General features: G+C 36.7%; 1 protein-coding gene across 2 annotated transcripts in view; it reads right to left on the reverse strand.

The window, feature by feature from the left end:
* Positions 1-3,001: 3,001 nt before the first annotated feature.
* The window catches only part of BTAF1 (B-TFIID TATA-box binding protein associated factor 1), a 94,159-nt gene continuing 79,658 nt past the window's right edge, over positions 3,002-17,502 (reverse strand). For both annotated transcript variants that reach the window (XM_024563478.3, XM_045197740.2), the window contains 10 exons: positions 16,728-16,805; positions 16,460-16,589; positions 14,371-14,512; positions 14,155-14,285; positions 12,352-12,477; positions 10,945-11,097; positions 8,556-8,767; positions 6,503-6,662; positions 5,971-6,141; positions 3,002-4,553 (listed from right to left, as the gene is read on the reverse strand). In XM_024563478.3, coding sequence (XP_024419246.1) covers positions 4,410-4,553; positions 5,971-6,141; positions 6,503-6,662; positions 8,556-8,767; positions 10,945-11,097; positions 12,352-12,477; positions 14,155-14,285; positions 14,371-14,512; positions 16,460-16,589; positions 16,728-16,805 — 1,447 coding nt within the window. In that variant the 3' untranslated portion in view covers positions 3,002-4,409. The remainder of the gene's footprint in view (positions 4,554-5,970; positions 6,142-6,502; positions 6,663-8,555; positions 8,768-10,944; positions 11,098-12,351; positions 12,478-14,154; positions 14,286-14,370; positions 14,513-16,459; positions 16,590-16,727; positions 16,806-17,502) is intronic.

Genomic DNA, 17,502 nt, shown 5'->3' on the forward strand with positions numbered 1-17,502 from the left:
TAACTATGTATTTTATTTGTTTGTATATCCCTAAACAGTGTTTTGGTTTTGCATGGTTTTAGTCTTTATAAATGGACTAAAACTACACATTTTATTTTTGACACATCCTTGTTTTTGAGATTTATCCATGTTAAAAATAGTTCTTGATTTTCCATCTTCCCTTTTCCCCTTCCAAATTTGCTCCCCTTTCAGTCTTCCACATCTCCCCATGACACCATTCACCCAGCCGTGCCAGAACCAAAACCAAGGAGGAAACACATTTTGTTTTACGTTGAGGTATAAGCAGGACAGGCTGACTTGACCGGGGTCAGCGTGTTGGGAAATGACGGAAGTCACAGAAACGGGCAGGCGCCAGAGCCTGTAGGACTTGTAGGCCATGGTGAAAGAGCTCAGGGTCAGCCTGTTACAGGAAGCCCCTGAAGGATTCAGCAGGCGGGAGACCAGTTAGAATACAGTAGTCCAGGACTGTTAAGATGGTGACGGGTCCTACAGCTGTAGCAGTGAAGATGGAGAAAAATTTGGAAAATGGGAGCTAGAGAAGGCAGAACTTACTATATATGCAATGGTGTGCGCATAACTCAAAGTCACTCAAAGGTGACTTCCTGTCCCTCGTCCCACAATCTCCTCTTCTGGACCTCCTGTTCAGTTTGTATTAGATGTCATTCTAGCTCCCGTAATTTTTGCTGCTTCTTTCCTATTTTCCATCAATTCATCACTTTTGCATCCCATTGTAGGTGATTTTGTAAGATCGGTTTCCCTGCTCACAAATTCTCTCCAGCTATATCTAACCAGTATTGATAATTATAAAGTTTTCAATTCTAGTAACTTTCATTTACTATGTTTTCCAAATTTGCCTGTTTTTTAATGTTTTCCTTATTTTTATATCCAAATCACTTTAGGTCTTTCAGATTTGCAGTTCTTTACAATTTTTTTTCATTTATTGATTTTAGAGAGAGGGGGGGAAGGTGTAGAGACAGAAACATCAATTCACTGTTCCACTTACTTATGCACTCACTAGTTCATTCTTGTACGTGCCCTGACTGGAGACCGAATCCACAAGCTTGGTGTGTTGGGATGATGCTCTAGCCAACTGAGCTACCCATCCAGAGCTTCTATTTGCAGTTCTTAAAGAGCTAGTTCTCCTATTTGCATCTGCTGACTTTTCCTCCAGAAAGTAGTTCCGCGCCTCCTGCAGGCTGTGTGTGTATGTAACTATAAATTTGATCTCAGAATCTTTTCCCCCAATGAATCCTATCAGAATCTATCTGAAACTCTCCTGTAGGGCAGTTTTGCATTTGCTTTTGCTAGGGTCCCAGAGTTGATTTTATTTTCTTGATTTGTGGTTCCTACAATATATACTTAGCATATACCCAGACCTTAAACTTAACTGTAGTACACACCTGGGATTCTGATTTCTCATAGAGAACTTTGTTTCTGAGCTCCTGGACACTTGTGCTAGTCCTGTTTGGAGGGGATTAAGTTATAGCTCCATTTTTTTCCCCTCCTGTATGCATAAAACCAAGTCTTTATTCCCTACACAGATATTAGGATCTCAGTCCTATATTCTTCAACAGAACTTCACTGGCTTAAGGGAATTTCCCAGAGACTAGGAATCCTTTCTTGAAGCAGTAGGCAATTTTTGTCTCCTTAGAGATGATGGCTGGCACTGACTGGTGTTAATAGTGAACATTTTCTATTAATTGACATAACTCGAGTTTTTGATTTATAGATTTACACTGAATACTCTGGCACTTGATAACATTTTCCTGCAATCAATTTCACTTTATAACCCACTGGTACCAGCATATATTCTGGGAAATTGAGGAGGTCTTTCTTTAATTAGGGAGAAGATTGTATTGGGATTAATTCTTTGGAACAGATGTGTGATGGAATGCTTATTACTTTTTTATAATTTCTATTCACTCTTAGAGGCAAAACTGGGGGTACTATAAGTGGTCATATTCTCAAACAGCTTCACTGAAGTATTGTGAATAAACTTATATAACCACCAAAAAGGAGGGAGGTTGTACTATACTGAGTCGATCAGTCCAACATCAGAGACTTTCACCCTTGTTATAATAAGCTCCCATTGAAAGACTAGAATCTTTTTTTGAGAAATGTTTGGGGATATATTCATATAGCAAAACTATACACAGAACTCTAAATTTTAATATTTCTTTAGCCCTAAAAACTTAGTGTTTCTTATAGGAAAATCATACTGACAGCTGATAATCTCTGAATATATACTTACTTTTAAATGAAATTTTCTGAAATAAAAAAAGGGGGAGAACAGTACAATGGACATCCATGAACCCAAACCCAGTTTAAAATGTTAACATTCTCTCCTACTTGTTTCCCACATGCACACATTTATCATTATCACATCCACACAATTAACTGCTGTAATTTAGTATCGTTCACTACTCAGTCCAGTTCTCCCCATGCAGCCGTTACTCTTAGGCCACACTACACTCTGCCGTATCTGTGCCACTAGACATATGCTGCTCTTTAAAATTTATGCTGCCTGAGCATCTGACTTCCAGCCCTGTCTTTTCAATTTGGAAACAACTTTAACTTTTATGGTGTGAATTCTCTTCCTATTTCTTTGATAATATGTTGCTCCCTACAAATTCTTAGAAAATATCAATTACTCTGAGCTGTGTTAAATAGTTGGCTTACAGAAACAGTATATAAATAATTCATTTAAAAAATTAAACTCAGGCCCTGGTCGAGTGAGCAGTTGACTGAAGCATCATCCCATCCACCAGAGTCAGTCACAGGTCTGACCCCCCGGTTGGGGCACGTACAGGCGTCAACCAATCAGTGTTTCTCCCTCTCCCCCCCCCCAAAATCAAACTATCCTTGGGTGAGGATTAAAAAAAATTCCAACTCAGGTACCCCGGCTCAGCTAGCCAGTGCTGTGTACAATGCACGTTCTCTACACGGTCAGGAGTTTCCTTCTGGCCGTTCACTTTGTACAAATAAAACACAGTCGCATACATTTTACAGTGTCGATCTTATTTATTATTCTCTGTGGAATGCTAGGGTTAATGGTACAGTATGTTGTCAAAGCTACTGAAATGTGACAAACGTCCATGTCTAAATGCTGCAGAACAGTATAACTAATGATTTTCAACAGAAGTGTTATGTTACAGCTGAGGTCTGATGGTTTTTAAACCAATGCCTATGTGTATGGCCAGCCACAAACTTTGGGGATGTTCGTTACCTGTACATGTATATACAAATATTTCCCATACATATATATGCACACAGGCATGTATTAATTTATGTGAAATTTATAAAATTATATACATAGACATACATGCACATCTATACACACACACCCACCCTCACCATGGAGCTCACTAGTGAATCAGCTTCAGGCCCAGTTATTATTGCTGCCCAGTAGAGTGACTACATGATTTTAGTACCAGTACCTAGCACCTTTGTGATGCAGGATAGGTGTATCTCTGTGCATATAGAAATGTATATTTATGTATGTTTGTACATATAAAGGAATTACGTCTCCCTTTTATGCTTCAATCATGCATTACTTCAATAAACAGTCTTATCACCATAGGTTTTGGAATTCTAAACAGTGTAAAATCTACTTCTGGAAAACTGTATATGTTTACAGTTACAAAAAATATATATATATATGATTGAAACCTATTGCGTACATATGTTCTCTGAATCTGGCTATATCCTAGCCATTACATAAATTAAAAAAAACAACAACACCCTCTTAATAGGATGTTATTATGGTAGCCTTAAATAGACCATTACCTGTGTTTAGAATAGTTGATATATTTTAAAAGTTGACAAAATGATGTTAAAGATTTGAAAAACACTATGCATCTGCATTAAATATATAAAGGTTTCCACCAAGGGCATGGTTCAATTCATTGTCTAAGATTTTTCATGTTCCAAGAGTGACCAATATCATAGTCATTATTCTTAAAATTATGGCTCATTAAGGCCTTTTATACAAAAAAGCCCTATTTTAATCATATATAAAAACAAGTTCCATTTAAAAGAAAAAAATGCACATGAACATTAAAGTACTCATGGATACTCATCCTGTACAAAGTGACTCTAAAGACAGGAGGCTCGTTCCCAGTGAGAACACCTCATGGTAGCACATGTAAACCTGGTTTGGTTCCTCTGCTCTGCAGCTATTCAGCATGTAAAATTTAAACCATTTCACATTAACATTTAAATTTAATACAGTGCAAATATTTGAGAATAACTTGTTCCCCCCAGTGAAACAAGAACCAGCGTTATGCTGAATATTCTTCAGATCTATTTACACATTGAGCTAAAAGTTCACCATATAAACTTTGAAATTTGCTGAATATCAGCAGAAATGTAACCGAACTAGCAGCAATTGCATTAACAATGTTTGACAGTTACTTGAGAGAGTGCATGAAATTTTCCAGGCTGTACTCTGACTCATACTGCTCTTGATCCCAAAGATCACTCAGGTTTTCAAGAATTGATTTTATACTTGCTTTTCCAGAAGTAGAGGTGTCAGCTTTTTCTGCTTTTCCATCCTTAAGAAAAATTGGCAGAAAGATAAAATGAAAGATTATTAACTTCAAAATTTATTCCTTTAAAATATCATACTTGTTTCTAACATTGCACTTACTCAACAGAGTTAAATACTTCAAGTGATGGGTAAGCTCATCTCATAAGACAGCTTATTCTGTTTTCTCACAGGCCTAATAATTTTATCATTTTATTTGGGAAGAATTTCAAGATTACAGGATATAAGAACATGACAAAGAACTCGCTGTTCACTGTGTCACACTGGCTTTGTCATTCTCTCCCCTGTGTGTGTGCGTGCTAGACATATAGTTAAATAATAAACAGCGCTTTATCCAAACCATTCAAGAGTAAGTTGTAGTTGTTATGATCCTTTATCCCTAGATAGAAATAAGCTTGTATTCTTCAGAACAAGGACATTCTCTCACATAACCAAAGATAACATTAAAATTTAATGTGAACTGATATATTAAAATGATCTAATATGTAGTTCATATTCAAATTTTCCTATTTGTCCCAATGGGATCCTTTTTAGCAACAGTTCTTGTTTCCCTGGAACATCCCTCCCTGAGACCAGTTCTCCTTGCTACAAGTCACATGCAAGAATATTCTTTCAAACAAAATAGAAGCTCCTGAAGGCAGCAATCCATGTTTCTCTGAGCCTTCTCTTTTCTGGGTTATACTCGCACAGGTCTTGTTTTTTCAACCTTACCTTATATGACATGACTGAAGAACCTACCTCCATTCTGGCCCTCTCTCAGGACTTACATAATATTCTGAAAGCGGCTGAGCACACACAGGACAGTGGACCCACTTTCTCTCAGATTGGGCCATTACGTTTCTGTTACTACAGCTAGTTCAATTACATTATCCAAGGTCAGTTCTCACCATAATTTATACTGGGTGTGCAGCTGACTTTCTCAACCTAATGCAGGACTTTAAATCCAACCCCACTTGTTTTACATTATTAGGCTGACCAGTACTTCCAGAAGGTGCATCCTTTGATCACGGATTACAGAATAACAATAATGGCTACTATGTACTGAGAATCTATACTAGGTATACTTTCTAAGTGTTTACATGTATTACTTTAACTTCATAACTGTGCAGTGATATAGGCACTGTTATTCTCCCAAGGGTGTAGATGCTCGAAGAAGTTAACTTCTGTTAGGTCACCAGTTAACAGAAGGCAGGAAAGGACTGAAAAAAGAAGTCTTGGGGCAAGACACTGGAGACATTAATCAAAGTCAAAACTTCGAACATCCCCTAGGATCCTGGAGAGTTTTATCTGGATGTCAAAAATTCCCTCAAAAAGTTGTCTAGTTGATACCAAAGTGAATGCCTTTTTCTACTCCTTTCAACTTTCATGAAGCAGCCTGAGGAAGTCTGCATACATTAGAGAGCAAACTGTGTTAAATTCTTTACCTTATCAAGTGTAAACAGATCGAGCAGTTGATCTGTCCCCATACTCTGCAAACTGGAATTCTCTTGGCTAATAACTGTATTTGCTATGTTCATCTTGAATTTCTGCAAGCCCATTATTTTCTCTTCCAATGTTCCTCTTGTTATCAATCGGTACACGTTAACCACACGTTTCTGAATTAAGAAAAAGAAGTTAAGCAACTGTAGTACAAATTAATTGATAAGGTTTGAGGTTCAACAAAATAGGGGGCTTGCATGCTTAACTACCATCTAATTATGATTGGGTTTTCTTTATGTGGCCCCATGAGCTTAAAATGTTTGCAGAGAATCACAGAATATTAGGAATGGAGAGCATCCCACTTTTCTTAGCCCAAGCCACTTCATTTAATGCATGAGGAAGTGATGCCACAGGATTAAATGACTTGTCTAAGGTCAAACATTTGTTAACATCAGAGTAGGAACTTAAACTGATTCTTAGCTTTTTGAGAAGCTTTGCCAGCTTGCAGGTTAACAACTGTGAGTGGTGACTTTTTACCTGCCCAATGCGATGGGCCCGGTCCATGGCTTGTAGGTCACGCATGGGATTCCAGTCGTGCTCCACAAATACCACTGTGTCAGCGCCTGTTAAGTTAAGCCCCAGGCCACCAACGTGAGTTGTAAGTAAGAGAACATCTATGGATGGATCGTTGTTAAACCTAAAAGTATAGGTATTTAAAAATAAGATTAGTACATTTCTTTCTTAAGTACCTGCATTACAGAAATTGGACTATTTAATAAAAATTAAAGAACACAAATGAGAATACTTCTTTACAAATCCATTACACAGACATTTCTATGACCACCTAAGATAAAACTATATTCTTTTATTGGGTTGGCCAAAAAGTTCATTTGGTTTTTTGCTGTAAGATGGCTGTAATAGTGCTTAGTTGTCTAACTTCATTCGAAACAATTCTGTTAGATTGTATTGTGACAGCTGTCATATCAGCATGCATTAAAAAAACTTACCAAAATTGGTGAATTTTTTGGTAGCCACTTTAATATTAAACATGGAAGAAAATACACAACATTTTCAGTATACTATGCTTTATTATTTCAAGAAAGGTAAAAATGCAAGTGAAACGTAAAAAAGGATTTGTGTAGTGTATGGAGAAGGTGCTGTGACTGATCAAACGTGTCAAAAGTGGTTTATGAAGTTTCGTGCTTGAGATTTCTCACTGGACAATGGTCTGTGGTTGGGTAGACCAGCTGAAGTTGAGAGCAATCAAATTGCAACTGACGTTCTACCATGTGGAAGGTAGCTGACATAAAATATCCAAATCAATAAACTTACTGGAGAAAATGAAAAATGTGTATTTTATTTTATGTAAAAACTAAATGTAGTTTTTGGCCAACCCAATAATATATAATAAGGTGGGGCAAAAGTAAGTTCACATTTGTTCGTATGGAAAAAAAATACAACAATAAACTGTGTTTTACGTACCAACAATTATAAACCTACTTTTGCCCACCCTGTATATAACATCTTTAATAGAAAGAACGTATTCTAGAACATGTCAGAAACTTTAGAAACAAATAAATCCAATGGGATTATATTTTAGAGTATCAGATAAAGGCTAAGTTCCTATAATTAAACACTAACTATAATTAAGACAAAACTCAACTATGAACCTTTAATAGATAGAGGCAGAAGAGGACAATGGGGGAAAAGGCTGGATCAACTGGGGAAGGCAGAGGGTAAGTTGTTGAGGTTGCTGGTATTGCACTAGGCCTAGAAGGTATTCACAAAGGACATTAGTAACTTCTAGGAAAAAGAAAAACTAACGTTAATACCAAGCTACCTTTTACAACATCTCATGATGAGACAAGCAATGGGCTTTGTACTTTATATGCATTAGGTCATTTAATTGTTAAAACAGTTCTATGAGGATATTATCATTGACCTTATTTTAGAAAGACTCAGACTCTGATGATAAATAGAACACTGCCTACATAGCACAGACAGGAGCCAAACCTAGGTCTGTCTGCCTCCAAAGCCCACTCACATATCTCTAACTGTATTGTGCCTAACAATCTCTTCAGGATGCTTGTTAAAAATGCTTACTCTTAAAGTTAGCAGGTCTGAGAGAGACCCTAAGAATCTACATGTAGAAACCTGCCATTTCTAAAGCAGAGGGTGCAGGCCACACTTACAAACCACTGTACTCAGTGACTTTGCTTCCTAGCTGGGCCAGCTCCCAACTTGTCCTGAGCAGAAACACGGAGATCAAGATACAGATCTCAGCTAAGCCACTTACTTGCTTCCTCCCTCCCCAACTCCCCCCAAAAAGGTGAGATGCAATGTAGTTATCTCTATTTATTGTTGCCTGAAATTTCTTTCATACCTTTCAAAGTGCTATCCTAATACAGTCACACATTTTTGTTTAATTAAACAAACTATGCAACTATATTTCTGGAGGTCTACATTTTTTTTTATCAATTTGTTTTGTAGTTCTGTATTTTTAAAGAAAATACTTGATGAGGCAAACTTCTATGTAAGTCATAATACACTGACTATAGACTTGATTTGTAAGAGTTTTAAAGTCACCTACCGTGAAACAATGGAATGCCTCTGACCAGGAGGTATGCTTCCATCTAATCTCAAATAAGTGACAGAGGGTAAGTGAGGTTTGAGGAGGTCATATTCCACTATATCAAGCATGCTCTTCAGCTGGCAGAAGATCAGGATCCTGTGCTGGGCCACAACAGACTCTGTGCCGCTCTCTGAAGTGCTGCCATTTCCCAGACCACAGTCCAACAGCAACTTGAAAAAAGAATCAGTTCTTACACAGGTGTTCGACAAAAGTAGGCAACCAACAGTTTTTCAAGCTATACCTCATGTAAAATGGTTTTTAGACTATTTATCATTATGTATTATCTATTAGGCACTGTAAGTATATAACTATATTCTTATTTATATACTCACTTATATACTTACTTATAGTTATATACTTATGTACTTATAGTGCTTAACTACTCAATACTCAAAACGATACTCAAAATTTGGTCTGACTGATATAAGATACAGTGAAACTATGATGACCTCATTACACTGCATTAATCCTACTTTATTAACCAGCAACTAATTCATACAGCAGGTGTGTAGTGAACTTGCCATCAGAGCAAACTCAACTTTACCCTATATAAAGTGTTTGCCAAGTCTGACATAATCTATTATACATTTACCTAAGTATTTTCTTTTAACACTGACTCTGCTCATCACCCTCAAGCATCACCTGCAGTTTCGGTTCATTCCATTCTACCGGAATTTTAAAATCTTGGCTCTGGCAATATTAGATACTTCTGGCACTATTACCTGCTGACAAACATATTTGTTTACTTCTATTGCCAGATTTTTTAAAAGCAAGTAAGTCTCTTCTACTTCAGAGATCAGACGTATTGTAAATAAAAGTAAGCAAGTTACTACTCTTCTGAGACAGAACTTTTACTCTGAGTAGCTGAAAAGAGCTAGGCAAATGGAAAAGGAGGGTTCTAGAAAAGCCCTCCCTGAGTATAGCCACAAATAATCTGGGCCTGAGTGAAAGTTCCTAAACTTAATGCCAGACATTCAGGGTGACAAGAGGTACTCTAAAATGAGAGATGACTTTATTACCTGCAGTTATTACTTAAACTAATGTGCAAAAGTATAAGCTAAAAATAATTTAAAGCCTGTAGTATAATTAAAATGTGGATGAAATTCAATTTTTATTTGAACATAGATTCACACTGACACATTATAATCAAACCGTTGAAAAATGAATCTTAAAAGCAACCCCCCCCCCCCAAAAAAACCCCTACACAGGTGACTTGTTACGTAAAAGGGATCCTTAACAAGATTAACACACCTGACTTCTCATCAGAAACCATGGAGGACAGTATCAAGAAAGGGAAAGACAATATACAGGAGGGGAGTAAGTATTCTGTATTTGCAAATCTTATCTGGTAAGGGCTTAATATCTACAATATAAAAGAATCCCTAAAACTCAACCAAAAGACAAGCAATGCAATCAAAAAATGGTCAAAGGGCTTAAACAGGCATTTCCACAAATATACATAAATATCCAATAAGCACATGAAAAGATGCTCAGCATCACTGGTCATTAGGGATTGCAAATCAATAAGAGATGCCATGTAATAATGCCTACTAGGATGACTATAATAAAAAAATTATTGTGGAAGATGTGGAGAAATTGTAACCCTGGCACATTGCTGGTGGGAATGTAAATGGTACACATACAATGGAAAATAATTTGGCAGCTCCTGAAAAATGGAAACAGAATTGCTGTAAGATACAGCCAGCAATTCCATTCCCAGGTCTGTATCTAAAAGAACCGAAAGAGGGACACGTATACTTATAAGCTAATGTTCACTGCAGCATTAGTCACAATAGCAATAGGTAGAAACAACTCATGACTGGATAAACAAAATGTGATATATAAATGATAGCAGTAATAATGGAAATTATTCAGCCATAAAAATGAAGTACCCATCCATGCCAACGTGAATAAACCTTGAAAACAAGTGAAATAAGCCAGTCACAAAAGGACAAATACTATTTTCCTTACATGAAATATTCAGAACATGCAAATTCACAGAAAGTATATGAGGTAATCTGGTGTTGGGGGAAAAGGAGAACGGGCAGTTATTGCTCAATGGGTACAGAGTTTCTGTTTGGATAGAAAAATTTTTTAAATAAACAGTGGTACCAGTTGTACAACACTGTGAATATAAATAATGTCACATAATTATACACTTAAAGATGGTTAAAATGGCACATTTATGCTATATGTATATTTTATCACAATTTTTTAAAAAGCTATATCAAAAATTTAACAAGCCAAATTAAAAAATACAGTGGTAAATATACCAGTAATCTATTGGAAAGGCAAATTTACCTAGATTAGGAATGACTGAGATCTAATACTTAAAAGACCTACTTACTTGTTTCAAAGCTGAGAGTTTAGGGGCATGCTGAATATCATGAAGAGAAGAATTATGAACTGCCAGTTTTTCAGTAGTACTCTTGAACTCTGGATGCTGAGGTGTTAAGACTAATGCTGGATGGTTGCACAGTTTACGTAAGTACTGTAATGCCTTTAAAATAAAAAGTATATATACAGGTCCACCTCACATGCCAAATGTTTGTATCTTACCATCCCCTACTCTATTCTGTCTAGAATGCTTTTCTTCCTATTCTCCCCACTCCTACCCATTCTTCAAGAACCAATTCAAGTATTTCATCTGTGATGCCTTCACCCACGTTTCTTGTGCAGTTTGTATTTATTTTTGAGAACATTTATAACTTGTATAAATTATACTGTTTATGTCTGTATCCCCTACTAGACAATGAGCTTCTCATGGCAGAAAGACCTATTCTGGTTCAATAGGTCTACGGCAGGAGGCTGGGAAGCTAGGTGGTTATTTCAAGTGGTTGTATTTGAGAATCAGAACCCTACAGGATCTCTCCTTTCTCTTCTCTGATTCAGCCACACCCTTGCTCTTTTGCTTCTTACTTGGGTTATGATCATTCGTGTCTCACCCTTGGCACAGAGACTGGAATTAGCAAGCTCCACTGAGACTAGACTGCTGGGCACTGTAATAGAAACTGTCAGAGATATAAGCCTTTACAACCGCCTTTTTTCCCTCTGCTATCTTTAAAAATGCTACAGTATTTAATTTATTGGTAGCAAGGGGGTCTGGAAGGTTTTCTATAGTGGAACACTTCAAAGGGGAAAAAAAAGTAAGTTGACATTTTCCATGTCTTTCTCATTTGCTATGCGCTCAAACACAAGGCCTCAGGATTCTGTACTTTTTGTATCCTCTGTCCAGAATTGCTTCCCCCTACGTATCCACCATTCCTCAATCCGCCTTCCCATCTCTACTAAAATCTCACTTTTTGAGTGAGTCCATCCCTGTTCCCTCAAATAAAAATCACAGCCTGTCCTGAAATCTATACTGTACAACCCCATATTCTGTTTTTTTCTCTTATATAATATGTATTTCACTTATTCATTTTTCATATCTACAAGGGAGGGAATCTGTTCTGTCTACTGTTTTAATTAATCCTTGAACTTAAAAAAAGTACTGCCCTGTGGTAGGTATTCAATGTAATATTCTCTATACTAAAACTCTTTTCATGTAATAAACACATGTATCTTGCATTTTTACATTTAATTTTAACATTAAATTATTAATAATTTTGAATTAATATGAAAATAAAGTTTTACCTATTTTTAAGAATGTACACACAGTATTGAAAATTTTTAAATATTTCAGTGTTCCATGTAAAATTTGCTGCATTGAAGAATACTCTTAAGCAACACTTAAAAAGCGGGCTGTAATCTATACCTGGAATACATGGCCTGTAGCTTTAAGCTTTGGTTTTTCAGTTTCTTCAGAAAGTGCAGCTGAAGAAACTGTTTCATCAACATCACACTTGGCACGAGACTTAGCAAAATCCTCATAGAGCTGAACCTGTAAAATTGCCCCCACAAAAGAAGTATATTTATTTCCAGTTGTTGAAAAAATAATTAGCACAGGCCAATAAGAGCAATAATTTAAATCAACCCTCATTAAGAAAATAAATCATGACACCTATATTTCACTACTAATTATAGATAGTACACTGCATCTTGGTAAATCCCCTTAAAATTATATTTAGAACACAAGTACAACATTAAGTTTGGCTACGAAAATATTAAAATATTAGTCAAATAGTTCTAGACTCAAATTTTCCACTCTGTTCAGAAGATACCACTAAAAGAGAACTTGAACCCTTACAAGTCAATGAGAAAATCTCCCTTAAGTCAAGTCATGTGATCAAGACTCTCTATAGGTACATTTCAAGAGACCAACTTTTATGATAATACTGCTGCCTAAAAGGGGAACTCATATCAAATTTAAAGTATTACCTTGGGGTCTGGGTTCTGCTTGTACATGCTAAAACAATGCAAAAGGGAAGAAAATCTGGAGTGCTAAAGAACAGAAGTCAGAGTATAAAAACACCTATGAAAGCTGAATAAAGCCAATGTCACTTCCCTCCTCAGCTCCCTTCCTCCAGACTACTAAATGTATTTTGTGCTGATGCTTTAATACCATTACCAGTATATCACCACCATCTTTTTTCATAAGGCACCTTATCTACATTGTACTTTAAAAAGTCTTTATCTTGTTGCCTGTAAGGTATATCTTTTAAGAAACATTAACCTTATTTTTACAAGTAAGGAATGGAGGCCCAGAGAGGAGGTACATGAAATAAATGATCACAGAATTCTTAGCATCTACATTAGTGTCCTGCCCATTAAACTCAAGTTGTACAGACAAATACTAACAGGTTAACTGTCTGTACACTGGAGAGGAAAGAAGGTAGGTCTGTAGGGTATGTCTATATATCTTTTATTTATTTGATCAACTCATACTACTGAAACAGACTGATGAATAGTAACTTGGAACATAAAGTAAATATTCAAACAGAAAATTCTGATTATAGGCCATGTCTTAGTAGGGCATGGCCTGTAAGGGACAGTTTCCCTGGAACTTAACAAAATACTATGCAGGGAAAGGCATACAATAAATTCCTTTGATAACGGTCTCTGCATACGAAATCAGAACTGCGCAGAAGCCAAAATCTATTTCAAAAATTTATGGGCAATGCAATAATACATTAAAAGGGATGAGGTATCCACTTCCCAAGGTTTGAAACTCAGCCCTGACATGTATTAGCTATATAACCTTGAGCAAGTTGCTTAACTTTCTGAGCTTCAGTTTCCTTATTTTTAAAAATGGGGACTGACAATAACTATAATACTGTTGTGAGGATAAAACATTATAGGCAGATTTTTTTGGCCCTAATAAACATTTCATCTATTTAACCTTGCAACTTTTTCAATTAACTAGACATATGAGAAAGCAACTAAGATACTGAATTTTGTTTTAATGCTACATTCAGAATGCAAATATCCAAATGTATCCACATACACAAACAGATTCACTTAAATCTTATCTACATCTGTATGAAACAGATTATTTTTCAGGTCTAGGGAAGTAGAAGCTAGATTAGAGTGACAAAGCCAAAGGCTATTCCCCTTTATTGAATACTCGTGTGGCTTATTCAAAGCATTCTACTAATAAATATATCATCAGATTCCTAACCTGGAGAGGACTAAGATTACAGTAATAGTCTTGAATAATTTTGGGTGGAAGGTCCTGCAAAACATCTTCTTTCATTCTTCTCAAAAGAAATGGTAGGACTTGGCGGTGCAGTGCATCCATTGCAAGGACACCTGTTAACAGTAAGAAAAAATGGCTCAAAAAAAGTTAGGAACAAATTACATCCACTTGTACAGAGAATATATCTCTTTTTCATACCTGCTTCTTGTTCTCGACTGGAGCTTCGAGCATCCCTACTTGCTAAAATAGGTTTACCATATCGAGCAGCAAACTGGCGTTCAGTCCCCAAAAATCCTGGCATGAGGAAATCAAATAATGACCACAATTCCAAAACGTTGTTCTGAATACAAGAAAGAAACACATGTTACCTTTTGTACTGGGATTATTTACTTAACACTTAAAAAATGAAGTATTAACAAAAGCACATTATAATGACATAGATGAGAAATTATCACCACATTTTTAGGTATATGATATATCTATATTTTAATGTGTAAAATTCAGGTCAGCATCCTTGGAGAAAATACTTTATCTTATGGAGCGAAATTTTCAAGTTTCCTCCACCAGATAAGCCTTGGTCCATAGTGTTTAAATCCTACTGGTGGCATAAAGCAGTAAATAAAGAGCTGAAGGATGAATGAATGTGCTGGTTCTTTTAATTTTGACATTCAAATTAACAGTGAGATTTAAGGAATGTGGCCAACATCACCATTTCTTCAACAAAGGAAAACCCTAAAAGAGTCTGGTTATATGTCAAGTCTGCCCAATATTTATGGGTTATGAGGAACAGGCACAAACCGTTCTTTACAATTCTGAAGTTTTATTGGGTGCGGGGGAGGGAAAGGGAGGAAGAGGAAGAGAGGGGAACAGAGGGAGAGAAAGAAACATTTCATTTTGGATGCTTTCCCAATGTGTATCATAAGGTACCTTTGCACCCTTTAACCAAGAGGTCCCCTACCCCCGGACCAGAACCCTCCTGTGACCTATTAGGAACTGGGCCTTACGGCAGGAGGTAAGCGTGGGCAAGTGAGAAAAGCTTCGAGTACTGCCTGAGCTCCACCTCCTGTCTCCTCCCCCCAATCCTTGTCCGTGGAAAAACTGTCTTCCACCAAACCAGTCCATGGTGCCAAAAAGGTTGGGGACCACTGCTTTAACTCTTCCAGATGCCCTCCTCAACCTGCTCAGGCTCTCTCGCTCACCATGCTGGACTGCCCTCCCATATGATGGACACCCTTCAAATCTCACTTAAATTTTACCCTCAACTCTGGGTTACCATGGCTCTTTGGTACAGAAACCCACCTTACAGCTTCAGACCTGAACTGTTCAGGTGGGTATGAAGGAAAAGAAGACTGCCTTTAAGCAAACAAAAACAAAACAAACAAAATACAAAGAACCACCCTCTTTTGGTGTTTTGTGAAAGCAATAAACTATTTAAAAATACTGTGAAATTTCCATGTAATTTTACATTGAAACAAAATAAATCTTGATAATTCAAGCTTAAGAGTCTTTTTTTTTTTTTTCCGTTTAAAGGTACCTTTCTTATCCTAACTTCGTGTGATTAAATGATCTCTTAAGTGGTTATTAAAATCCATAGTGTTCACTTAATGGACAAAGGCTTAACACAATAATCAGTCCATCACCAGAAATAATTTTAAAGAAAAGTAACAAATACATAAACAAAAAGTTACTAATTATTTCAGAGTCAGAGAGACTCTTAGAGGTCACTTGGTGTTTATCTTCCCACTAACTGGGGAGTGATGAAGGGTATCGTCCCATCACAGCGGGCTCTGCAAGCTAGGCATGAACACTTGCAACCAATTCCTCTGGAAGATAACACATTTATATATTCTCCTTCCTTTTCAGTATAAACTTCGACAATCTCCTCCCTTCAATTGCTTCCTAACCTCAGGTATCCGCACCTCTTACTATATGAAGATTCACCTCTGCATCGGCACTAGCTTTTCAGTGTTAAATCAGACTGTGGTGAACTACTACTACAAAAGGAGAATGGCCGGTGTGGCACAGAGTCCGACTGATGTCTCCCAGACCTTGGACACAAGACTTGTACTTACATGGCCTAAAATTATATTTTAAATACGACTTTAAAAACCCAGTTTGCTCAGATACTGCTACTTAACACCAAATGGACCATTAGAAAAGCAAGATAATTACTGGAAATTATCATTCCTATCAAACTAAAAAAAGACCCTCTTATTTAATTTACTGCCAATGCCAAGCCTTCTCTCCACATGGCAAATATTAAAAAAAAAAAAAAGTGAGTAATTACCTGTATTGGTGTTCCAGAAAGAATAATCCTATAATTAGCAGTCAGTTGTTTTACTGCTTTTGACAATTTTGTTTTTCCGTTTTTGATGACATGGCCTTCATCAAGAATACAGTAGTTAAATTTAATATTTCTAAGGGAGAATAACAAAAAATTTTAGCATATTTTACTGTATGTCAGGAACTATATGAAAAGTCTTTGAGGCAGGAAAAGAGTTTCTCCAAATTTGATATTAAGTTTTTTTCTAAAAAGAAGAAAATTTAACTCTTACCTAAAGAAATCTATGTCATTTCTCACAACATCATATGAAGCCACTATCAGATTATGTCTTTTTACTTGATGCTGTAACCTGTATTTAAAAATAAGTAAGATTAGGGAACAGGCAATTGGCAAAGTCTGTAATACAATTTCAAAGGGGAAACTACAACTACCTTCGTATGAGGTGCTTTCAACCTGCCTACTAACATTCCCTTCTGTTTATATTTATAACCCTAGTACCTGAGAGCCATTCTTTTTTTGTTTGTTTGCTTTAAGGCCATTCTTCTTATAAATGGGCCATATTGCCCTAACTTAATCTGATTAGAAAAGAGATGGATACCTGACTCAAAATGTGGTGAACATTTTAACTTTATTTGCCAACAACTCTTCCTTGGAGGCGCTGTTCCCTCACTACTCCATGTTGTGTGAGGGTTGAGGGGGAGCTATCCATCACATGGCCTCATATTTACCAGAGACGAAACATTTGAATCAGGCTGAGCCATTCACAACATTTTATTCCCTGACTACAAAGAGCTGGTTTGTGGGAATGACCCACACAAGGCCAGTCAGTCATCTCCAGTACCAATATATTCATGACTAGAGAGAGATGATCTGTTTACTGTAGTTTCTAGGCCAGAAGAATGTGGGCCTAAGACTGCCCATGATCATCTTATCCACCAACTGTAGACTGAAGTCCCACACAGACCAAATACTACAAGTTATGTATGAGGAGGAAGAACAAATGAGAGTAATCTAGATGTGCCTGAAACAACAATTCACCCCTGATA

The sequence above is a fragment of the Desmodus rotundus genome, chromosome 4 (genome assembly GCF_022682495.2).
Source record: "Desmodus rotundus isolate HL8 chromosome 4, HLdesRot8A.1, whole genome shotgun sequence".
Lineage (NCBI taxonomy): Eukaryota > Metazoa > Chordata > Mammalia > Chiroptera > Phyllostomidae > Desmodus > Desmodus rotundus.